The sequence below is a fragment of the Nerophis lumbriciformis genome, linkage group LG06 (assembly GCF_033978685.3).
Source record: "Nerophis lumbriciformis linkage group LG06, RoL_Nlum_v2.1, whole genome shotgun sequence".
Classification (NCBI taxonomy): domain Eukaryota; kingdom Metazoa; phylum Chordata; class Actinopteri; order Syngnathiformes; family Syngnathidae; genus Nerophis; species Nerophis lumbriciformis.
The window spans coordinates 1,775,951-1,802,820 of record NC_084553.2 but is presented as its reverse complement, the minus strand read 5'-3'; the positions used below and the strand labels follow the sequence as shown (position 1 = coordinate 1,802,820).

The window sequence follows — 26,870 nt, the reverse complement described above, 5'->3', positions numbered from 1 at the left end:
ACTTATTGATTATATCGAAGAATCAAGTCTCCATCTAGGGAGCGAGGACAAATGACATGTTTCACCATGTTTCAACTTATTGATTATATCGAAGAATCAAGTCTCCATCTAGGGAGCGAGGACAAATGACATGTTTCACCATGTTTCAACTTATTGATTATATCGAAGAATCAAGTCTCCATCTAGGGAGCGAGGACAAATGACATGTTTCACCATGTTTCAACTTATTGATTATATCGAAGAATCAAGTCTCCATCTAGGGAGCGAGGACAAATGACATGTTTCACCATGTTTCAACTTATTGATTATATCGAAGAATCAAGTCTCCATCTAGGGAGCGAGGACAAATGACATGTTTCACCATGTTTCAACTTATTGATTATATCGAAGAATCAAGTCTCCATCTAGGGAGCGAGGACAAATGACATGTTTCACCATGTTTCAACTTATTGATTATATCGAAGAATCAAGTCTCCATCTAGGGAGCGAGGACAAATGACATGTTTCACCATGTTTCAACTTATTGATTATATCGAAGAATCAAGTCTCCATCTAGGGAGCGAGGACAAATGACATGTTTCACCATGTTTCAACTTATTGATTATATCGAAGAATCAAGTCTCCATCTAGGGAGCGAGGACAAATGACATGTTTCACCATGTTTCAACTTATTGATTATATCGAAGAATCAAGTCTCCATCTAGGGAGCGAGGACAAATGACATGTTTCACCATGTTTCAACTTATTGATTATATCGAAGAATCAAGTCTCCATCTAGGGAGCGAGGACAAATGACATGTTTCACCATGTTTCAACTTATTGATTATATCGAAGAATCAAGTCTCCATCTAGGGAGCGAGGACAAATGACATGTTTCACCATGTTTCAACTTATTGATTATATCGAAGAATCAAGTCTCCATCTAGGGAGCGAGGACAAATGACATGTTTCACCATGTTTCAACTTATTGATTATATCGAAGAATCAAGTCTCCATCTAGGGAGCGAGGACAAATGACATGTTTCACCATGTTTCAACTTATTGATTATATCGAAGAATCAAGTCTCCATCTAGGGAGCGAGGACAAATGACATGTTTCACCATGTTTCAACTTATTGATTATATCGAAGAATCAAGTCTCCATCTAGGGAGCGAGGACAAATGACATGTTTCACCATGTTTCAACTTATTGATTATATCGAAGAATCAAGTCTCCATCTAGGGAGCGAGGACAAATGACATGTTTCACCATGTTTCAACTTATTGATTATATCGAAGAATCAAGTCTCCATCTAGGGAGCGAGGACAAATGACATGTTTCACCATGTTTCAACTTATTGATTATATCGAAGAATCAAGTCTCCATCTAGGGAGCGAGGACAAATGACATGTTTCACCATGTTTCAACTTATTGATTATATCGAAGAATCAAGTCTCCATCTAGGGAGCGAGGACAAATGACATGTTTCACCATGTTTCAACTTATTGATTATATCGAAGAATCAAGTCTCCATCTAGGGAGCGAGGACAAATGACATGTTTCACCATGTTTCAACTTATTGATTATATCGAAGAATCAAGTCTCCATCTAGGGAGCGAGGACAAATGACATGTTTCACCATGTTTCAATTTATTGATTATATCGAAGAATCAAGTCTCCATCTAGGGAGCGAGGACAAATGACATGTTTCACCATGTTTCAACTTATTGATTATATCGAAGAATCAAGTCTCCATCTAGGGAGCGAGGACAAATGACATGTTTCACCATGTTTCAACTTATTGATTACATTGAAGAATCAATTCTCCATCTAGGGAGCGAGGACAAATGACATGTTTCACCATGTTTCAATTTATTGCTTATATTGAAGAATCAAGTCTCCATCTAGGGAGCGAGGACAAATGACATTTTCACCATGTTTCAACTTATTGATTATATTGAAGAATCAAGTCTCCATCTAGGGAGCGAGGACAAATGACATGTTTCACCATGTTTCAACTTATTGATTATATTGAAGAATCAAATCTCCATCTAGGGAGCGAGGACAAATGACATGTTTCACCATGTTTCAACTTATTGATTATATTGAAGAATCAAGTCTCCATCTAGGGAGCGAGGACAAATGACATGTTTCACCATGTTTCAACTTATTGATTACATTGAAGAATCAATTCTCCATCTAGGGAGCGAGGACAAATGACATGTTTCACCATGTTTCAATTTATTGCTTATATTGAAGAATCAAGTCTCCATCTAGGGAGCGAGGACAAATGACATTTTCACCATGTTTCAACTTATTGATTATATTGAAGAATCAAGTCTCCATCTAGGGAGCGAGGACAAATGACATGTTTCACCATGTTTCAACTTATTGATTATATTGAAGAATCAAGTCTCCATCTAGGGAGCGAGGACAAATGACATGTTTCACCATGTTTCAACTTATTGATTACATTGAAGAATCAAGTCTCCATCTAGGGAGCGAGGACAAATGACATGTTTCACCATGTTTCAACTTATTGCTTATATTGAAGAATCAAGGCTCCATCTAGGGAGCGAGGACAAATGACATTTTCACCATGTTTCAACTTATTGATTATATTGAAGAATCAAGGCTCCATCTAGGGAGCGAGGACAAATGACATTTTCACCATGTTTCAACTTATTGATTATATTGAAGAATCAAGGCTCCATCTAGGGAGCGAGGACAAATGACATTTTCACCATGTTTCAACTTATTGATTATATTGAAGAATCAAGGCTCCATCTAGGGAGCGAGGACAAATGACATTTTCACCATGTTTCAACTTATTGATTATATTGAAGAATCAAGTCTCCATCTAGGGAGCGAGGACAAATGACATGTTTCAACTTATTGATTATATTGAAGAATCAAGTCTCCATCTAGGGAGCGAGGACAAATGACATGTTTCACCATGTTTCAACTTATTGATTATATTGAAGAATCAAGTCTCCATCTAGGGAGCGAGGACAAATGACATGTTTCACCATGTTTCAACTTATTGATTATATTGAAGAATCAAGTCTCCATTTAGGGAGCGAGGACAAATGACATGTTTCACCATGTTTCAACTTATTGATTATATTGAAGAATCAAGTCTCCATCTAGGGAGCGAGGACAAATGACATGTTTCACCATGTTTCAACTTATTGATTATATTGAAGAATCAAGTCTCCATCTAGGGAGCGAGGACAAATTACATTTTCACTATCTTTCAACCCATTGATTATATTGAAGAATCAAATCTCCATTTAGGGAGTGAGGACAAATGACATGCTTCACCATGTTTCAACTTATTGATTATATTGAAGAATCAAGTCTCCATCTAGGGAGCGAGGACAAATGACATGTTTCACCATGTTTCAACTTATTGATTATATTGAAGAATCAAGTCTCCATCTAGGGAGCGAGGACAAATTACATTTTCACTATCTTTCAACCCATTGATTATATTGAAGAATCAAATCTCCATTTAGGGAGTGAGGACAAATGACATGCTTCACCATGTTTCAACTTATTGATTATATTGAAGAATCAAGTCTCCATCTAGGGAGCGAGGACAAATGACATTTTCCACCATGTTTCAACCTATTGATTATATTGAAGAATCAAGTCTCCATCTAGGGAGTGAGGACAAATGACATTTTTCACCATGTTTCAACTTATTGATTATATTGAAGAATCAAGTCTCCATATAGGGAGCGAGGACAAATGACATGTTTCACCATGTTTCAACTTATTGATTATATTGAAGAATTAAGTCTTCATCTAGGGAGCAAGGTCAAATGACATTTTCACTATTGTTCAACTTATTGATTATATTGAAGAATCAAATGTTCTTCTAGGGAGCGAGGACAAATGACATGTTTCACCATGTTTCAACTTATTGATTATATTGAAGAATTTTATAGAGGTTTATTTGAAATAGGGACAGATACAAAAACATAGACATCTGAAACAGTTATCCATTTTATGCATCATAGTGTTTGTAGCCAAAGCTCATTTACAACACTTGTCCCCAACAACAACAACAACACAGATCCAACATCATTCAAATAGGAAAATAAAAAATAGAATGAGTCAATAATAATGATAATAGTAATAAAACAAACAAAGTGCAAACTAGATAAAAGCCAATAATAATAATAACACAGACAAAGTGCAGACTAGATAAAAACCAAATAGTAAAAATGAGTAAAAACTAAACATGGGAACACGATTGTTGCTCAATTAGCCATAATTGTGTTTGTTTTTTGAAAGTGACAAGTGCAGGTGTACTTTCCAAAGTGTCCAGGTAAAGAGTTCCATAGTTGTGGTCCTTCTATTGAAAAGGCAGTCTGGGCAAAAGATGTTCTACGGAATGGAACCTGACATTGCTCGGGTGGTAGATCTGCTACCACTTTCAGGCTTGTAATGGCCTTGCAGAGCAATTGGGGAGCAGAGTTATCCAAGCATTCAAAAACCAGTTTGACTGTATGTAACAAAATAAAATTGGTACAACTTAAAATATTGTGTAGCACCCCTACTGTAGGATAGCAGGTTAGTACAACAATTAAGATTTCTAGGTTCTTGGCTGTATAATTGAGAGACTCGCAATGAGACGTTACGTACTTAGTGGACCACAGAACAACTGCTGGCAAATGTATTGCACAATAATAAACAATTACACATGAACAGGGTGCTTTTTAAAATAAAATAAAAATAGAGCTCTGTTAAAAATGTCAAAAGTAGCAAAATAGAAGAAATGTCCTTTTTAAATTGTCCTTTCAAAAAATGAATTGTACCCGGGTAGTAATGAATTGAACACTGTCTATATTCCTTGGTTGGGAATCCTTAGTTCTATTGTAATCCGTTATTCCATACTGATTTGGTTCGAGACTTGCGACTCTGATGGTGGATCAGTTGAGTTCTAGGTCACTGCAGAGTGTGGAGACCCATGCAGCTGGCCACACCACATCCAAACGCTCCCTCTCCTCAGACTCTCACTTACTGGGACTGGCTCGCCATCATAACTCCAGTCCAGCTTGGAACCAGACTTCAGGATCATACAAAAAACCAATTGGAGTTCTCAGCAGCACAAAGCACAGCAATCCAACTCCCACTGGGACCAGACTATCTTATGCTGCTTTTCCAACACTCGCTTTGAGAAGTGACAAGTATTTCAACGTATAAACTTTGTCTTTGCAACACAACGATGTGACTCGTGCCTTCACTGGGACGTTCAGTGAAGGAATGCTAGGAATGAGAAAGGTGCATGCGACCTCTACTGGCTAACTTGTGAATAACGTGCTGCATCATTCATTTAACCCTGTAGTGACCACATGACTTTGACACACAATCAGTTTTAACATTTTAAGTGACCAAAGTGACTTTGGCACACCATAGATTAGAAATTAATAATAGGAGAATATATTGGTCTTGATTGATGACTGGTGTGCCTAGGACCATGTAGTTAAGACATAAGATATCTGGGACCATGTAGTTAAGCCATAAGATATCTGGGACCATGTAGTTAAGCCATAAGATATCTGGGACCATGTAGTTAAGCCATAAGATATCTGGGACCATGTGGTTAAGCCATAAGATATCTGGGACCATGTAGTTAAGCCATAAGATATCTGGGACCATGTAGTTAAGCCATAAGATATCTGGGACCATGTGGTTAAGCCATAAGATATCTGGGACCATGTAGTTAAGCCATAAGATATCTGGGACCATGTGGTTAAGCCATAAGATATCTGGGACCATGTAGTTAAGACATAAGATATCTGGGACCATGTAGTTAAGACATAAGATATCTGGGACCATGTAGTTAAGACATAAGATATCTGGGACCATGTAGTTAAGCCATAAGATATCTGGGACCATGTAGTTAAGCCATAAGATATATCTGGGACCATGTAGTTAAGCCATAAGATATCTGGGACCATGTAGTTAAGCCATAAGATATCTGGGACCATGTAGTTAAGACATAAGATATCTGGGACCATGTAGTTAAGACATAAGATATCTGGGACCATGTAGTTAAGCCATAAGATATCTGGGACCATGTAGTTAAGCCGTAAGATATCTGGGACCATGTAGTTAAGCCATAAGATATCTGGGACCATGTAGTTAAGCCATAAGATATCTGGGACCATGTAGTTAAGCCATAAGATATCTGGGACCATGTAGTTAAGCCATAAGATATCTGGGACCATGTAGTTAAGCCATAAGATATCTGGGACCATGTAGTTAAGCCATAAGATATATCTGGGACCATGTACCGTATTTTCCGCATCATAAGGCGCCCTGGGTTAAAAGCCGCGCCTTCAATGAACGGCATATTTCAAAACTTTGTCCACCTATAAGCCGCCCCGTGTTATAAGCCGCATCTAACTGCGCTAAAGGAATGTCAAAAAAACAGTCAGATAGGTCAGTCAAACTTTAATAATATATTAAAAACCAGCGTTCTAACAACTCTGTTCACTCCCAAAATGTACGCAAATGTGCAATCACAAACATACGTATATCAACATGGACAGAGCTGCGTGAAAAAAGCCACCCGGCCTCTTCGCGTAAACTTAAACTTCCCTTAACCACTCGCTCATCTTTTCTTCATCCATCCCTTCGAGTTAGCTTTTATGATGACGCCGGCTGGAAAGGTCTCTTTTGGCAAGGTCTTCCTTTTGAATATCACCATGGGTGGAAGTTTCTGGCCATTAGCATGGCAAGCTAGAACCACAGTGAAGGATGACTTCTCATTCCCTGTGGTGCGAATATTCACCGTACGTGCTCCCGTTGTATCCACAGTGCGGTTCACAGGAATATCAGTTGCTGTGAAATACGGTAGTAATCCGTGTGCGGATGGAGAGATTGCGTCTTTTCATGAACCGGATCCTTGTCGCTTAGTAGGAGCCATTTTGTGGTCTTTACAGATGTAAACAGGAAATGAAACGTACGGTGATATCCGCGCGTTTTTTCTTCTTCTTCCGGGGGCGGGTGGTTGCTTACAGTAGAAGAAGAAGCGCTTCCTGTTCTATGGGGGCGGGTGCTTACCTTGGCGGTTGCTTGCGTAGAAGAAGAAGCGCTTCCTGTTCTACCGGGAAAAAAGATGGCGGCTGTTTACCTAAGTTGCGAGATCGAAACTTTATGAAAATTAATCTTAATATTAATCCATATATAAAGCGCACCGGGTTAAAAGCCGCACTGTCAGCTTTTGAGTAAATTTGTGGTTTTTAGGTGCGGCTAATGGTGCGGAAAATACGGTAGTTAAGCCATAAGATATCTGGGACCATGTAGTTAAGCCATAAGATATCTGGGACCATGTAGTTAAGCCATAAGATATATCTGGGACCATGTAGTTAAACTATAAGATATGTGTGCAAGAATCATTGCATTGATAAAAGTAAAAGCACAGCTAAGAGTTAAGCAGTGTCTTATAATCTTAAAACAGCCTAGGTTTGCCTTCAGGGTTTTACACATTTTCTTAATGTGACTTTTAAAATTCAGCTGATAGTCTATGATTATGCCCACATATTTGACTTCAGGTTCAATGAGCTCCTCATTCATTTGTATATTCAGGTTTGTTTGAGGTAGCTTTTTTTATGGAGAAGCAGACAGAGTTAGTCTTTTTAGTGTTTAGGGTTGAACAGGATGATGCCAGCCAAGATGCTATTTTGTCTAATTGAGCATTGGACTTCTCAGCAACTAGAGTACAGGTCTTATACCACTGTGTCATCTGTAGATCTATATCTGTGCATACATCTGCTAGGTCATTGATGTATAGGCTGAATAGTATCGGCCCCAAGACACTAGCCTGAGGTGTCCCTGTTTCTATTTTGCGGAAGGAAGATCTGACATTATTAATGGTGACACATTGTTCACGGCCCTTTAGATAGGACTCAAAACAGGACGATGACTGTTTGGATACATTTAATTGAGTTAGTTTTGAAATTAATGTCATGATTGACTGTATCAAATGCTTTTTTTAATTCTAGAAATACTGCACCGACCACATGTCCTTTGTCAAGAGAATGTTTGATCTTTTCAGTTGAAAAACAAATATTGTTTAATATTGTAGAATGGTTACGTCTGAATCCCAATTGCAGGAGAGTCAAATAGTGGTTTGTCTCAAGGCGGTGCATTAGTTGTTCTCAAACAATCTTCTCCAGGACTTTAGAGACAACTGGAAGAAGGCTGATAGGTCTATAGTTAGATGTCATTACACTGATACACATTACTGATAGGTCTATAGTTAGATGTCATTACACTGATACACATTACTGATAGGTCTATAGTTAGATGTCATTACACTGATACACATTACTGATAGGTCTATAGTTAGATGTCATTACAGCATCACCACATTTTAAAAGTGGGTTTACTTGTGCAGTTCTCCATCCATCTGGGAATTGACCACTTTTAATGGAAATATTAATAAGACATGTTAGAGGCTGTATAAAGATGCCGCTATATTTTTAAAGAAAAGTCTCCATCTAGGGAGCGAGGACAAATGACATGTTTCAACTTATTGATTATATTGAATAATCAAGTCTCCATCTAGGGAGCGAGGACAAATGACATGTTTCACAATGTTTCAACTTATTGATTATATTGAAGAATCAAGTCTCCATCTAGGGAGCGAGGACAAATGACATGTTTCACCATGTTTCAACTTATTGATTATATTGAAGAATCAAGTCTCCATCTAGGGAGCGAGGACAAATGACATGTTTCACCATGTTTCAACTTATTGATTATATTGAAGAATCAAGTCTCCATCTAGGGAGCGAGGACAAATGACATGTTTCAACTTATTGATTATATTGAAGAATCAAGTCTCCATCTAGGGAGCGAGGACAAATGACATGTTTCACCATGTTTCAACTTATTGATTATATTGAAGAATCAAGTCTCCGTCTAGGGAGCGAGGACAAATGACATGTTTCACCATGTTTCAACTTATTGATTATACTGAAGAATCAAGTCTCCATCTAGGGAGCGAGGACAAATGACATGTTTCACCATGTTTCAACTTATTGATTATATTGAAGAATCAAGTCTCCATCTAGGGAGCGAGGACAAATGACATGTTTCACCATGTTTCAACTTATTGATTATATTGAAGAATCAAGTCTCCATCTAGGGAGCGAGGACAAATGACATGTTTCACCATCTTTCAACTTATTGATTATATTGAAGAATCAAGTCTCCATCTAGGGAGCGAGGACAAATGACATGTTTCAACTTATTGATTATATTGAAGAATCAAGTCTCCATCTAGGGAGCGAGGACAAATGACATGTTTCACCATGTTTCAACTTATTGATTATACTGAAGAATCAAGTCTCCATCTAGGGAGCGAGGACAAATGACATGTTTCACCATGTTTCAACTTATTGATTATATTGAAGAATCAAGTCTCCATCTAGGGAGCGAGGACAAATGACATGTTTCACCATGTTTCAACTTATTGATTATATTGAAGAATCAAGTCTCCATCTAGGGAGCGAGGACAAATGACATGTTTCACCATGTTTCAACTTATTGATTATATTGAAGAATCAAGTCTCCATCTAGGGAGCGAGGACAAATGACATGTTTCACCATGTTTCAACTTATTGATTATATTGAAGAATCAAGTCTCCATCTAGGGAGCGAGGACAAATGACATGTTTCAACTTATTGATTATATTGAAGAATCAAGTCTCCATCTAGGGAGCGAGGACAAATGACATGTTTCACCATGTTTCAACTTATTGATTATATTGAAGAATCAAGTCTCCGTCTAGGGAGCGAGGACAAATGACATGTTTCACCATGTTTCAACTTATTGATTATACTGAAGAATCAAGTCTCCATCTAGGGAGCGAGGACAAATGACATGTTTCACCATGTTTCAACTTATTGATTATATTGAAGAATCAAGTCTCCATCTAGGGAGCGAGGACAAATGACATGTTTCACCATGTTTCAACTTATTGATTATATTGAAGAATCAAGTCTCCATCTAGGGAGCGAGGACAAATGACATGTTTCACCATCTTTCAACTTATTGATTATATTGAAGAATCAAGTCTCCATCTAGGGAGCGAGGACAAATGACATGTTTCAACTTATTGATTATATTGAAGAATCAAGTCTCCATCTAGGGAGCGAGGACAAATGACATGTTTCACCATGTTTCAACTTATTGATTATACTGAAGAATCAAGTCTCCATCTAGGGAGCGAGGACAAATGACATGTTTCACCATGTTTCAACTTATTGATTATATTGAAGAATCAAGTCTCCATCTAGGGAGCGAGGACAAATGACATGTTTCACCATGTTTCAACTTATTGATTATATTGAAGAATCAAGTCTCCATCTAGGGAGCGAGGACAAATGACATGTTTCACCATGTTTCAACTTATTGATTATATTGAAGAATCAAGTCTCTATCTGGGGAGCGAGGACAAATGACATTTTTTTTACCATGTTTCAACTTATTGATTATATTGAAGAATCAAGTCTCTATCTAGGGAGCGTGGACAAATGACATGTTTCACCATGTTTCAACTTATTGATTAGATTGAAGAATCAAGTCTCCATCTAGGGAGCGAGGACAAATGACATTTTCACTATCTTTCAACTTATTGATTATATTGAAGAATCAAGTCTCCATCTAGGGAGCGAGGACAAATGACATGTTTCACCATGTTTCAACTTATTGATTAGATTGAAGAATCAAGTTTTCATCTAGGGAGCGAGGACAAATGACATGTTTCACCATGTTTCAACTTATTGATTAGATTGAAGAATCAAGTTTTCATCTAGGGAGCGAGGACAAATGACATTTTTCACCATGTTTCAACTTATTGATTATATTGAAGAATCAAGTCTCCATCTAGGGAGCGAGGACAAATGACATTTTCACCATGTTTCAACTTATTGATTATATTGAAGAATCAAGTCTCCATCCAGGGAGCGAGGACAAATGACATTTTCACTATCTTTCAACTTATTGATTATATTGAAGAATCAAGTCTCCATCTAGGGAGCGAGGATAAATGACTTTTTTCACAATGTTTCAACTTATTATTATATTGAAGAATCATGTCTCTATCTAGGGAGCGTGGACAAATGACATGTTTCACCATGTTTCAACTTATTGATTAGATTGAAGAACCAAGTCTCCATCTAGGGAGCGAGGACAAATGACATTTTCACTATCTTTCAACTTATTGATTATATTGAAGAATCAAGTCTCCATCTAGGGAGCGAGGACAAATGACTTTTTTCACCATGTTTCAACTTATTATTATATTGAAGAATCATGTCTCTATCTAGGGAGCGTGGACAAATGACATGTTTCACCATGTTTCAACTTATTGATTAGATTGAAGAATCAAGTCTCCATCTAGGGAGCGAGGACAAATGACATTTTCACTATCTTTCAACTTATTGATTATATTGAAGAATCAAGTCTCCATCTAGGGAGCGAGGACAAATGACATGTTTCACCATGTTTCAACTTATTGATTAGATTGAAGAATCAAGTTTTCATCTAGGGAGCGAGGACAAATGACATTTTCACTATCTTTCAACTTATTGATTATATTGAAGAATCAAGTCTCCATCTAGGGAGCGAGGACAAATGACATGTTTCACCATGTTTCAACTTATTGATTATATTGAAGAATCAAGTCTCCATCTAGGGAGCGAGGACAAATGACATTTTCACTATCTTTCAACTTATTGATTATATTGAAGAATCATGTCTCCATCTAGGGAGCGAGGACAAATGACATGTTTCACCATGTTTCAACTTATTGATTATATTGAAGAATCAAGTCTCCATCTAGGGAGCGAGGACAAATGACATGTTTCACCATGTTTCAACTTATTGATTATATTGAAGAATCAAGTCTCCATCTAGGGAGCGAGGACAAATGACATTTTCACTATCTTTCAACTTATTGATTATATTGAAGAATCATGTCTCCATCTAGGGAGCGAGGACAAATGACATGTTTCACCATGTTTCAACTTATTGATTATATTGAAGAATCAAGTCTCCATCTAGGGAGCGAGGACAAATGACATGTTTCACCATGTTTCAACTTATTGATTATATTGAAGAATCAAGTCTCCATCTAGGGAGTGAGGACAAATGACATTTTCACCATGTTTCAATTAATTGAAATCAGGCTTAGGGCTGTTGATGTTGTGTGTTGTATTGATGGTGTGTGTGTGTGTGTGTGTGTGTTTGTGTGTTGTGTAGTGATGTTGTTTTGATGTTGTGTTGTGTAATGATGATGGGTGTTGTGTTGATGTTGTGTGTTCAGGAAGTGCGTTTGACATTGGATCGTTGTGCGGGGGCCGTCGTCATGGAGACGGAGGGTCTTGGCAGCTGGCTGACCACAGAGGACTATTCGTCATGTGAGGTGATAGGCTCCTCCCCCAACACTGACAGGTACCCAGCATGCACCACTGCTCTGTTGTTAATGAACAAATGTTGTCATTGTGATGTCACTTCATGAACATATTGATGATGTATTCCTCATTGATGTCATATTCATGTTCCTGCAGTCATGTGACCAGTAGTCATGAATGAAGAATATAATGATGACATATTCATGTTCCTGCAGTCATGTGACCAGTAGTCATGAATGAAGAATATAATGATGTCATATTCATGTTCCTGCAGTCATGTGAGCAGTAGTCATGAATGAAGAATATAATGATGTCATCTTCATGTTCCTGCAGTCATGTGACCAGTAGTCATGAATGAAGAATATAATGATGTCATCTTCATGTTCCTGCAGTCATGTGACCAGTAGTCATGAATGAAGAATATAATGATGTCATCTTCATGTTCCTGCAGTCATGTGACCAGTAGTCCAGTGTTACAGTTAGGAGGCGTCAACGAGGACATTCCTTACCTCTATCCTCAACTGCAACACAAACATTTCACTGGATGTGTACGTGACCTCATTGTGGACAGCAAGGTACACACACACACACACACACACACACACACACACGCACACACACACACACACACACACACACACACACACACACACACACACACCCACACACACACACAGGAGGTGTTGCCTTCAGGTGTTGTGGTACATTCCAGTCTTGTCCTGCACTTCTTACACAGATCTTTGGTCTTGCCCAACTTTGGTTTACTTTACTTGAGTTTAGCTTATCTTGTCTTAGTTTATGTTATCTTAGCTAACTGTAGCTTCATTTAGTATAGCTTATCTTATCTTATCTTATCTTATCTTAGTATATAATATTATTTGATATATTTTAGTTGAATTCAGTTTAGTTACATTTAGTTTAGTTCAGCATAGTTGAACTTAGCTTATTTTAGTTTAGGGTTAGTTTATTTGATCTCAGCTTATTTTATTTGAGTGTAATTTAGCTAATCTTGTTTTATCGTATCTTAGTTGAGTTTGTTTGGTTGAGTTGAAAAGATAACAAGTTTGGAGTTAGTTTAAAGGAAGGCAACATTGTTTTATAAACATCTCAGTCTGTGTTACCATGGCGACGAGTGTCAGGAAGAAGAGTTCTATCACTGGAATGCTGACATGACATCTTTTTGAACAGTTAGAAGAAGAAAACACCGTTAGCATTGTATGCTAACATGTTATAAATATGATGCTAATGTTGTACTTTCATTTGCTGACTTCACCTCCTACATCCTACATCCTACATCCTCACCTCCTACATCCTACATCCTCACCTCCTACATCCTACATCCTACATCCTACATCCTCACCTCCTACATCCTACATCCTCACCTCCTACATCCTACATCCTACATCCTACATCCTCACCTCCTACATCCTACATCCTACATCCTACATCCTACATCCTACATCCTATATCCTCACCTCCTACATCTTACATCCTCACATCCTACATCCTACATCCTACATCCTCACCTCCTTCATCCTACATCCTACATCCTACATCCTACATCCTACATCCTCACATCCTACATCCTCACCTCCTACATTCTACATCCTACATCCTCACATCCTACATCCTCACCACCTACATCCTACATCCTACATCCTCACATCCTACATCCTACATCCTCACATCCTACATCCTCACCTCCTACATCCTACATCCTACATCCTCACATCCTACATCCTCACCTCCTACATCCTACATCCTACACCCTACATCCTACATCATACATCCTCACCTGCTACATCCTACATCCTACACCCTACATCCTACATCCTACATCCTCACATCCTACATCCTACATCCTCACCTCCTACATCCTACATCCTACATCCTCACATCCTACATCCTCGCCACCTACATCCTACATCCTACATCCTCACATCCTACATCCTACATCCTCACATCCTACATCCTACATCCTCACATCCTACATCCTCACCTCCTACATCCTCACCTGCTACATCCTACATCCTACACCCTACATACTACATCCTACATCCTCACATCCTACATCCTACATCCTCACCTCCTACATCCTACATCCTACATCCTCACATCCTACATCCTACATCCTACATCCTACATCCTACATCCTCACCTCCTACATCCTACATCCTACATCCTCACATCCTACATCCTACATCCTACATCCTACATCCTCACCTCCTACATCCTACATCCTACATCCTCACCTCCTACATCCTACATCCTACATCCTACATCCTCACATCCTACATCCTCACCTCCTACATCCTACATCCTCACCTCCTACATCCTACATCCTCACCTCCTACATCCTACATCCTCACCTCCTACATCTTACATCCTCACCTCCTACATCCTCCCCTCCCCCGGGGTCAGATGTATGACCTGAGTTCCCCAGCAGAGCAAAGGTCAAGTTCAGGTGGGTGCGTGAGTGACAGCAGCTGCAGCAACATGGCTCCTCCTCCATGTGGGCGGGGGGGACGTTGCCATGGCGACCAGGGCTCCTTCAGCTGCCAGTGTGTGCCCGGCTACTCTGGGCATGTGTGTGAGGAGGGTGAGTAGTTCATCTAGGCATGTGTGTGTGAGGAGGGTGAGTAGTTCATCTGGGCATGTGTGTGTGAGGAGGGTGAGTAGTTCATCTGGGCATGTGTGTGAGGAGGGTGAGTAGTTCATCTGGGCATGTGTGTGTGAGGAGGGTGAGTAGTTCATCTGGGCATGTGTGTGTGAGGAGGGTGAGTAGTTCATCTGGGCATGTGTGTGTGAGGAGGGTGAGTAGTTCATCTGGGCATGTGTGTGAGGAGGGTGAGTAGTTCATCTAGGCATGTGTGTGTGAGGAGGGTGAGTAGTTCATCTGGGCATGTGTGTGTGAGGAGGGTGAGTTGTTCATCTGGGCATGTGTGTGAGGAGGGTGAGTAGTTCATCTGGGCATGTGTGTGTGAGGAGGGTGAGTAGTTCATCTGGGCATGTGTGTGTGAGGAGGGTGAGTAGTTCATCTGGGCATGTGTGTGTGAGGAGGGTGAGTAGTTCATCTGGGCATGTGTGTGTGAGGAGGGTGAGTAGTTCATCTGGGCATGTGTGTGTGAGGAGGGTGAGTAGTTCATCTGGGCATGTGTGTGTGTGAGGAGGGTGAGTAGTTCATCTGGGCATGTGTGTGAGGAGGGTGAGTAGTTCATCTGGGCATGTGTGTGAGGAGGGTGAGTAGTTCATCTGGGCATGTGTGTGAGGAGGGTGAGTAGTTCATCTAGGCATGTGTGTGTGAGGAGGGTGAGTAGTTCATCTGGGCATGTGTGTGTGAGGGGGGTGAGTTGTTCATCTGGGCATGTGTGTGTGAGGAGGGTGAGTAGTTCATCTGGGCATGTGTGTGTGAGGAGGGTGAGTAGTTCATCTGGGCATGTGTGTGAGGAGGGTGAGTTGTTCATCTGGGCATGTGTGTGTGAGGAGGGTGAGTAGTTCATCTGGGCATGTGTGTGTGAGGAGGGTGAGTAGTTCATCTGGGCATGTGTGTGTGAGGAGGGTGAGTAGTTCATCTGGGCATGTGTGTGTGAGGAGGGTGAGTAGTTCATCTGGGCATGTGTGTGTGAGGAGGGTGAGTAGTTCATCTGGGCATGTGTGTGTGAGGAGGGTGAGTAGTTCATCTGGGCATGTGTGTGTGAGGAGGGTGAGTTGTTCATCTGGGCATGTGTGTGTGAGGAGGGTGAGTTGTTCATCTGGGCATGTGTGTGAGGAGGGTGAGTAGTTCATCTGGGCATGTGTGTGTGAGGAGGGTGAGTAGTTCATCTGGGCATGTGTGTGTGAGGAGGGTGAGTAGTTCATCTGGGCATGTGTGTGTGTGAGGAGGGTGAGTAGTTCATCTGGGCATGTGTGTGAGGAGGGTGAGTAGTTCATCTAGGCATGTGTGTGTGAGGAGGGTGAGTAGTTCATCTGGGCATGTGTGTGTGAGGAGGGTGAGTTGTTCATCTGGGCATGTGTGTGAGGAGGGTGAGTAGTTCATCTGGGCATGTGTGTGTGAGGAGGGTGAGTAGTTCATCTGGGCATGTGTGTGTGAGGAGGGTGAGTAGTTCATCTGGGCATGTGTGTGTGAGGAGGGTGAGTAGTTCATCTGGGCATGTGTGTGTGTGAGGAGGGTGAGTAGTTCATCTGGGCATGTGTGTGAGGAGGGTGAGTAGTTCATCTGGGCATGTGTGTGAGGAGGGTGAGTAGTTCATCTGGGCATGTGTGTGAGGAGGGTGAGTAGTTCATCTAGGCATGTGTGTGTGAGGAGGGTGAGTAGTTAATCTGGGCATGTGTGTGTGAGGGGGGTGAGTTGTTCATCTGGGCATGTGTGTGTGAGGAGGGTGAGTAGTTCATCTGGGCATGTGTGTGTGAGGAGGGTGAGTAGTTCATCTGGGCATGTGTGTGTGAGGAGGGTGAGTAGTTCATCTGGGCATGTGTGTGTGAGGAGGGTGAGTAGTTCATCTGGGCATGTGTGTGTGAGGAGGGTGAGTTGTTCATCTGGGCATGTGTGTGTGAGGAGGGTGAGTAGTTCATCTGGGCATGTGTGTGTGAGGAGGGTGAGTAGTTCATCTGGGCATGTGTGTGTGAGGAGGGTGAGTAGTTCATCTGGGCATGTGTGTGTGAGGAGGGTGAGTAGTTCATCTGGGCATGTGTGTGTGAGGAGGGTGAGTAGTTCATCTGGGCATGTGTGTGTGAGGAGGGTGAGTAGTTCATCTGGGCATGTGTGTGTGAGGAGGGTGAGTAGTCCATCTGGGCATGTGTGTGTGAGGAGGGTGAGTAGTTCATCTGGGCATGTGTGTGTGAGGAGGGTGAGTAGTTCATCTGGGCATGTGTGTGTGAGGAGGGTGAGTAGTTCATCTGGGCATGTGTGTGTGAGGAGGGTGAGTAGTTCATCTGGGCATGTGTGTGTGAGGAGGGTGAGTAGTCCATCTGGGCATGTGTGTGTGAGGAGGGTGAGTAGTTCATCTGGGCATGTGTGTGTGAGGAGGGTGAGTTGCTCCATCTTCAATACATAGACTAACCATAATAACAACTATAATAATAGTAACTATTATAATAACAATACAAAAAATAATAACTATAATAATAATAATAATAACATTCATAATTTTAACAATAATAACAATAATAATATTAACATTAATATTAATAATAAACAATTACAATTAATATTAATAAAACAATAATGAAAATACAAATAATAATAACAATAAAAATAACAACAATATTAATAAAAATAATCATAACAATAATTATAGAAATATTAACAACAATATAATACTGAGAATAATAACAATATTGATAGCAATAATAATGATAATAATAATAAGATTAATAATAACAACAATAAAAATAATAATACAAATCATTTAAACAATATTAAAGTTAATAATAATATCAACAACAATAGTAATAATAATAACATTGATATTAATAACAAAATAATAACAACAACAATAATGATAATAGTAATACTAATTTAAAAATAAATAACAACAACAAAATAATAAAAATAACAATATTAATAACAATAAATACATATCATAAATACACACACACACACACACACACACACATATATATATATATATATATATATATATATATATATATATATATATATATATATATATATATATATATATATATATTTATTTATATATATATATATATATGTATATATATATATATATATATGTCATGTATTTATATGTCATGTATTTATATATATATGTCATGTATTTAGATGTACTTTGTGTTTTTGTTTTCCTGCAGAGCTTCCAGAATATTCTGTGGCTGCAGACGCACACGTGCACTACCAGCTGGCTGCACCTCTGCCGGCCCGCAGGACAGCGGTGCAGATCATGGTTCGAACCCGCAAACATAGCAGCACCCTGGTCAGCCTCACAGCCAGGCTGCAGATGGAGTATTTGACACTGGAGGTAATACTTCTTTAAATACTACTTCTTCCTACCGTGGACATATTTCACATACTAATACTTCATTAAATACTCCTTCCTACTGTGGACGTATTTCACATACTAATACTTCATTAAATACTCCTTCCTACTGTGGACATATTTCACATACTAATACTTCTTTAAATACTCCTTCCTACTGTGGACGTATTTCACCTGTCCCAATGTACATACTAATACTTCATAGAGTACTCATTTTTGTTACTGTGACATAATTCACTTTATTGATACTTCATAGAGTACTAAAGTGACATATTTCACTATATTAATACTTCTAGAGTACTATATTGATATAGTTCACTATACTAATACTACATAGAGTACTGCAGTGACGTATGTCACTATACTAATACTACATAGAGTACTGCAGTGACGTATGTCACTATACTAATACTACATAGAGTACTGCAGTGACGTATGTCACTATACTAATACTTCATGGAGTACTGCAGTGACGTGTGTCACTATACTAATACTTCATAGAGTACTGCAGTGACATATGTCACTATACTAATACTACATAGAGTACTGCAGTGACGTATGTCACTATACTAATACTACATAGAGTACTGCAGTGACGTGTGTCACTATACTAATACTACATAGAGTACTGCAGTGATGTATGTCACTATAGTAATACTACATAGAGTACTGCAGTGACGTATGTCACTATACTAATACTTCATGGAGTACTCCTTCTTCCTACTGTGGACGTATTCACCTGTCCCAATGTAAATACTAGTACTTCATAGAGTACTCCTTTTTGTTACTGTGACATACTTGACGATACTAATACTTCATAAAGTACTGTATAGTGTGACATACTAATGTAATATCATAGCCACACCTTGAAAATACAAGTTTTTTTCCTGAAAAAAAATGAAAGTTGTTGTTGTCTCCACAAAGTCTGAGGCTATTTTTAACTTTTATTACCAATCCCATGACAACAATTCTTCTTCTTCTTCTTTTTCTTCTTCTTCTTCTTCTTCTTCTTCTTCTTCCAAGGTAAACAAACATTTGTGCACTTTTCCTCCACTCAGATCTTCCAGGGCCTCCTGAGCGTCTTCTACAACCTGGGCGATGGCGACTACAACCTCACCCTGCCCACGTATCGCCTGGACAACGGTGAATGGCACCAGGTCTCCCTGGATCGCCATGACAACGAGATGACCTTGCGGCTGGATGGCGGCGGCGGGCCGAGGGAGGTCACGGGGTCGCGGGGGCGGAGCCGGGAAATCGTCATTGACCCCACGCTGGTGATGGTGGGCAACACCTTCCTGCCCTCGTCCAACAGAAGCTTCCAGGGCGAGTAAAAACTCTTTGATCTTGCCATTTTCTTTACAATATTTCACTTTGACACTTTTTATTCCACATACTTCACTTTGACACTTTTTATTCCACATACTTCACTTTGGCACTTTTTATTCCTCAGATTTCATTTGACACTTTTTATTCCTCATATTTCACTTTGACACTTTTTATTCCTCTCACTTTGACACTTTTTATTCCTCATATTTCACTTTGACACTTTTTATTCCACATACTTCACTATGACACTTTTTATTCCACATACTTCACTTTGGCACTTTTTATTCCTCATATTTTACTTTCACACTTTGTATTCCTCGTATTTCATTTTGACACTTTTCATTCCACATACTTCACTTTGACACTTTTTATTCCTCATATTTCACTTTGACACTTTTTATAGGTCATACTTCACTTTGACACTTCTTATTCCTCATATTTAATTTCACACTTTTTATTCCACATATTTCACGTTGACACTTTTTTTCCCTCATACTTCACTTTGACACGTTTTATTCCTCATACTTCACTTTGACACTTTGTATTCCTCATATTTTACTTTCACACTTTGTATTCCTCGTATTTCACTTTGACACTTTTTATTCCACATACTTCACTTTGACACTTTTTATTCCTCATATTTCATTTGACACTTTTTATTCCTCATATTTCACTTTGACACTTTTATTCCACATACTTCACTTTGACACTTTTTATTCCACATACTTCACTTTGACACTTTCTATTCCTCATATTTCACTTTGACACTTTTTATTCTTCATACTTCACTTTGACACTTCTTATTCCTCATATTTCATTTGACACTTTTTATTCCTCATATCTCACTTTGACACTTTTTATTCCACATACTTCACTTTGCCTTTCATTATTCCTCATACTTCACTTTGACACTTTTTATTCCTCATATTTCACTTTGACACTTTTTATTCCACATACTTCACTTTGACATTTTTTATTCCTCATACTTCACTTTGATTCTTGTTATCCCTCGTATTTCACCTTGACAGTTTTTATTCCACATATTTCACTTTGACACTTTTTTCCCGTCATAGTTCACTTTGACACTTTTTATTCCTCATATTTCACTTTGACACTTTTTATTCCTCATACTTCACTTTGCCACTTTTTATTCCTCATATTTCACTATGACACTTTGTATTCCTCATACTTCACTTTGACCCTTTTTGTTCCTCATATTTCACTTTGACGTTTTTATTCCACATACTTCACTTTGACACTTTTTATTCCTCATACTTCACTTTGACCCTATTTGTTCCTCATATTTCACTTTGACGCTTTTTATTCCACATACTTCACTTTGACACTTTTTATTCCTCATACTTCACTTTGACACTTTGTATTCCTCGTATTTCACTTTGACACTTCTTATTCCACATATTTCACTTTGACACCTTTTTCCCATGTATTTCACTTTGACACTTTTTATTCCTCATTTTTCACTTTGACACTTTTTATTCCTAATATTTCATTTGACACTTTTTATTCCTCGTATTTCATTTGACACTTTTTATTCCTCATTTTTCATTTTGACACTTTTTATTCCTAATATTTCATTTTGACACTTTTTATTCCACATACTCCAATTTGATACTTTTTATTCTTAATATTTCATTTTGACACTTTTTAGTCCTCATTTTCACTTTGACACTTTTCATTCCTCATATTTCACTTTTACACTTTTTAGTCCTCATATTTCACTTTGACACTTTTCATTCCTCATATTTCACTTTTACACTTTTTAGTCCTCATATTTCACTTTGACACTTTTCATTCCTCATATTTCACTTTTACACTTTTTAGTCCTCATATTTCACTTTGACACTTTTCATTCCTCATATTTCACTTTTACACTTTTTATTCCTCATATTTCATTTTGACACTTTTTATTCCACATACTTTACTTTGACACTTTTTATTCCTCATATTTCATTTGACACTTTGTATTCCTCACATTTCACTTTGAAACTTTGTATTCCTCATATTTCACTTTGAAACTTTGTATTCCTCATATTTCATTTTGAAACTTTGTATTCCTCATATTTCATTTTGACACTTTTTATTCATTTTGGCACTTTTTATTCCTCATATTTCATTTGACACTTTGTATTCCTCAAATTTCACTTTGACACTTTTATTCCTCATATTTCACTTTCACGCTTTGTATTCCTCGTATTTCACTTTGACACTTTTTATTCCACATACTTTACTTAGACACTTTTTATTCCTCATATTTCATTTGACACTTTTTATTCCTCATATTTCACTTTGACACTTTTTATTCCACATACTTCACTTTGACACTTTTTATTCCTCATACTTCACTTTGACATTTTTTATTTCTCATATTTCACTTTGACATTTTTTAATTCTTCATATTTCACTTTCACACCTTGTATTCCTTGTATTTCACTTTGACACTTTTTATCCTTCATACTTCACGTTGACACTTTTTATTCCACATATTTTATGTGGTCATTGAACCCTAAATGTCAAGGGATGATCACCTCTCTCCACGCAGGGCAGGGGGGCAACAAGAGAAGCGGCAGGTCGAGGGGCCTAAAAAGGGGTCTTTTTAAAACGGAGCGTTTTTCATGGAGGGCCACAACACACTCATGGCTGCTCTCTGAGGGCCGCTTGGAACAGCCAATATAAATAAACATGTCATCACAATCATCCTTCATGTTTTAATGTACTTCTTTCTACAAACATTCATGTTTGTCTTATACTAATTGTTACACTTCCAGTTCAAGTAGCAATGTTTGTCACACACATTTAATGATTCTCTGCATTTGACCCATCACCCTTGATCACCCCCTGGGAGGTGAGGGGAGCAGTGAGCAGCATGATAAGGTGTGGTGTACATGTTTGATGTGCAGGCTGCCTGAGAGACGTGCGTCTAAACGGTCTTCACTTGCCCATGGACCCCCAGCAGACACGGGAGGGCGTGTCCCTGGTCAGCGTGCAAGGCATCACCGCGGGTTGTCGGTCCGACTCCTGCAAGAAGAACCAATGCAGCCCCCCCTTTACCTGCGTGGACCTGTGGCAGGTGCACGAGTGCAGGTAGGGACCCATAAAAACATCTATAAAGGACCTGTGGCAGGTGCACGAGTGCAGGTAGGGACCCATAAAACATCCATAAAGGACCTGTGGCAGGTGCACGAGTGCAAGTAGGGACACATAAAAACGTTTGATATATGTGTGTGTGTGTGTGTGTGTGTGTGTGTGTGTGTGTGTGTGCGTGTGTGTGTGTCAGGTGCCCGCCAGGTCACATGGTGCGCGTGAACGGCAGCAGGAAGTGGTGTGCGTACACGCCGTGTGCCAGGCGGCCGTGCCACGGAGGTGTGTGCGTGTCGCAGTCGTCCGCAAAGTTCACCTGCCGCTGCCCTGAAGGTCACGGAGGTCGTCTGTGTGAAAGTACGCTGGATGTTTATCGCCATGACGACGGCCTCAGCTTCAGCTCGCTCTTTGCCATCTGCGTCTGCTTCCTGGCCTCCGTCGGTGAGTACACATCTTAGTACTTTTACCACAGTACTCACTAATATACATCATATAGTACTCACTAATATACATTATTATGTACTCAGAAATATACATCATATAGTACTAACTAAACATGTTACACAGAAACGACTAGCACACATAAACATGTTACACAGAAACAACTAGCACACATAAACATGTTACACAGACACAACTAGCACACATAAACATGTTACACAGACACAACTAGCACACATAAACATGTTACACAGAAACGACTAGCACACATAAACATGTTACACAGACACAACTAGCACACATAAACATGTTACACAGACACAACTAGCACACATAAACATGTTACACAGACACAACTAGCACACATAAACATGTTACACAGACACAACTAGCACACATAAACATGTTACACAGACACAACTAGCACACATAAACATGTTACACAGACACAACTAGCACACATAAACATGTTACACAGACACAACTAGCACACATAAACATGTTACACAGACACAACTAGCACACATAAACATGTTACACAGAAACAACTAGCACACATAAACATGTTACACAGACACAACTAGCACACATAAACATGTTACACAGAAACGACTAGCACACATAAACATGTTACACAGACACAACTAGCACACATAAACATGTTACACAGAAACAACTAGCACACATAAACATGTTACACAGAAACAACTAGCACACATAAACATGTTACACAGACACAACTAGCACACATAAACATGTTACACAGACACAACTAGCACACATAAACATGTTACACAGACACAACTAGCACACATAAACATGTTACACAGACACAACTAGCACACATAAACATGTTACACAGAAACAACTAGCACACATAAACATGTTACACAGACACAACTAGCACACATAAACATGTTACACAGAAACGACTAGCACACATAAACATGTTACACAGACACAACTAGCACACATAAACATGTTACACAGAAACAACTAGCACACATAAACATGTTACACAGAAACAACTAGCACACATAAACATGTTACACAGACACAACTAGCACACATAAACATGTTACACAGACACAACTAGCACACATAAACATGTTACACAGAAACAACTAGCACACATAAACATGTTACACAGACACAACTAGCACACATAAACATGTTACACAGAAACGACTAGCACACATAAACATGTTACACAGACACAACTAGCACACATAAACATGTTACACAGAAACAACTAGCACACATAAACATGTTACACAGAAACAACTAGCACACATAAACATGTTACACAGACACAACTAGCACACATAAACATGTTACACAGAAACAACTAGCACACATAAACATGTTACACAGAAACAACTAGCACACATAAACATGTTACACAGACACAACTAGCACACATAAACATGTTACACAGAAACAACAAGCACACATAAACATGTTACACAGAAACAACTAGCACACATAAACATGTTACACAGAAACAACTAGCACACATAAACATGTTACACAGACACGACTAGCACACATAAACATGTTACACAGACACAACTAGCACACATAAACATGTTACACAGACACAACTAGCACACATAAACATGTTACACAGAAACAACTAGCACACATAAACATGTTACACAGACACAACTAGCACACATAAACATGTTACACAGACACAACTAGCACACATAAACATGTTACACAGACACAACTAGCACACATAAACATGTTACACAGACACAACTAGCACACATAAACATGTTACACAGACACAACTAGCACACATAAACATGTTACACAGACACAACTAGCACACATAAACATGTTACACAGACACAACTAGACAGGACAGACAAAAGAGGCAAACAAGGGAGTATTGTGTTTGTATTTTATTTAGAATTGTATTTTTTTCTTTCCTGAGCTGACCCCTTCCGGTTCTAGAAGAGTTAGCGTGTCCCAATGGTCCTGGGAGCTATGTTGTCCAGGACTTCTACGTCCCCTGGTAGGTCTCCCAAGACCAGGTCCTAGGTGAGGGACCAGACAAAGAGCCGCTCAAAGACCTTCACGAAAAAACCAAGACTCAGATTTCCCCTCACCCGGACACGGGTCTGGGGCCAGGCCCTGAGGTCACATACCAGTCTTGGGAGTCCTTTAAGACTCTGGGTGTTGTGGGACTGTGGTGGTTGACTTACTGGCTGGATTTGATTGATTTGATTAGCAACTAGCGATGGTAACGAGCGTGTGTTGGTGCTTGCAGTCCTGCTGCTGGCCATCTTCTGCTACTCCCGCTGGAGGAGCACCAAGGGCCTGAAGGAGAGGGGCTACCACCTGTCAGCACGTCACCAGGGCTGGGAGGACGTCAGGGAGAACGTCCTCAACTACGACGAGGAGGGCGGTGGGGAGGAGGACCAAGTATGTCCAAATATTACTACTACTAGCGTACTACTACTACATGTACTGTACAAATGTTAGTACTACTACATGTACTGGAGTAATATTAGTACTACTAGTGTAGTAAGGTGTGCTGTCCTCCTGTTCAGAACGCCTACGACATGGCCGAGCTCCAGAAGTCTCTCCAGCCCAGCCCGGTCCAGTCGCTACAGTACCGTCGCTCCAGGGTGCTGCACCACCCTCCGCCGCCCCTCCACCTGCTGCACCAGGCTCCGCCCCCTCCCCCCTCGACACAACCGCCGGACTCGCTAAGCCGGACCGCCGGCTGCGGCACGATGCCCCCGTCGGCTTGCGGGACCATCGGCCCGCGCCGGGACGTTCCCCCCACCCGCTGCAGCGCCCAGGGCCAGGTGCTGCCCTCGCAGCCGGCACGCCGCTCGCTCTCCTTCTCCAGCCAGGACCTGGCCCGCTACCTGTGCGAGATCATCCGTGACGCCGACCAGCACCCGGACACCGGACCCTTCGACTCCCTGCAGGTGTTCTCCACGGAGGGGGGCGGCTCCCCGGCCGGCTCCCTCAGCTCCTTCGGCTCGGTGGGTTTGGACGCGGGGGGCGGCGGGCAGGGGGCGGCTGAGGAGACGCTCGGGGACTGGGGGCCACGCTTCGAGTATCTGAGGGCGCTGTACGAGCAGGCCGAGGTCAGCGACCTTTGAACTCCATCCAGACTCAGTGGACCCTTTCGGGTCAATTCAAGGCGGGAAAAACAGAAGACAGCAAGTCTAAATACGCCCCCCTTCTTCAGGCTTTAGGGCGCCTCTCTGGACGAGGGGGGGCCCCGGGGTCCTTAAATGTGAAAAGTTTTGTGCGCAGGCACAGCCCAGCCACCGTTGTGTAAATAACACTTCATCTCCAATTGCTGCCATCGATGTTTCAAGTGTAAAAAGAAGTGTAAACCTGGGAGGGCAAAGACTGAAATGTAGATGTCTTCTATGGCTAGCATCACGTGGGTCCACAGCACAGGAAAAGGCACAAAAGCCAAAGAAAAAGCAAAAAGATCTGGAGCTTCCAGTGTGCCTAATAAAGTGACCCCCCCCCCCCCCCCAGTGGACACACTTGGTGCTGCAGCTGATGTCTCTCACCAAGATGAGACATAAGAGACATGAAGGAGACAT

At 40.2% G+C, this 26,870-nt stretch overlaps 1 protein-coding gene across 1 annotated transcript in view; it reads left to right on the top strand.

Moving 5' to 3' along the window:
* LOC133608944 (neural-cadherin-like) overlaps nucleotides 1-26,870 on the top strand; it is a 143,970-nt gene that overhangs the window by 117,062 nt on the left and 38 nt on the right. The window contains exons 27-35 of the mRNA XM_061964599.2: nucleotides 12,334-12,461; nucleotides 12,873-12,996; nucleotides 14,843-15,020; nucleotides 18,236-18,402; nucleotides 19,479-19,743; nucleotides 22,665-22,848; nucleotides 23,042-23,286; nucleotides 25,565-25,719; nucleotides 25,848-26,870. The exon at nucleotides 25,848-26,870 is cut by the window's right edge and continues 38 nt beyond it. Coding sequence (XP_061820583.2) covers nucleotides 12,334-12,461; nucleotides 12,873-12,996; nucleotides 14,843-15,020; nucleotides 18,236-18,402; nucleotides 19,479-19,743; nucleotides 22,665-22,848; nucleotides 23,042-23,286; nucleotides 25,565-25,719; nucleotides 25,848-26,411 — 2,010 coding nt within the window. The 3' untranslated portion in view covers nucleotides 26,412-26,870. The remainder of the gene's footprint in view (nucleotides 1-12,333; nucleotides 12,462-12,872; nucleotides 12,997-14,842; nucleotides 15,021-18,235; nucleotides 18,403-19,478; nucleotides 19,744-22,664; nucleotides 22,849-23,041; nucleotides 23,287-25,564; nucleotides 25,720-25,847) is intronic.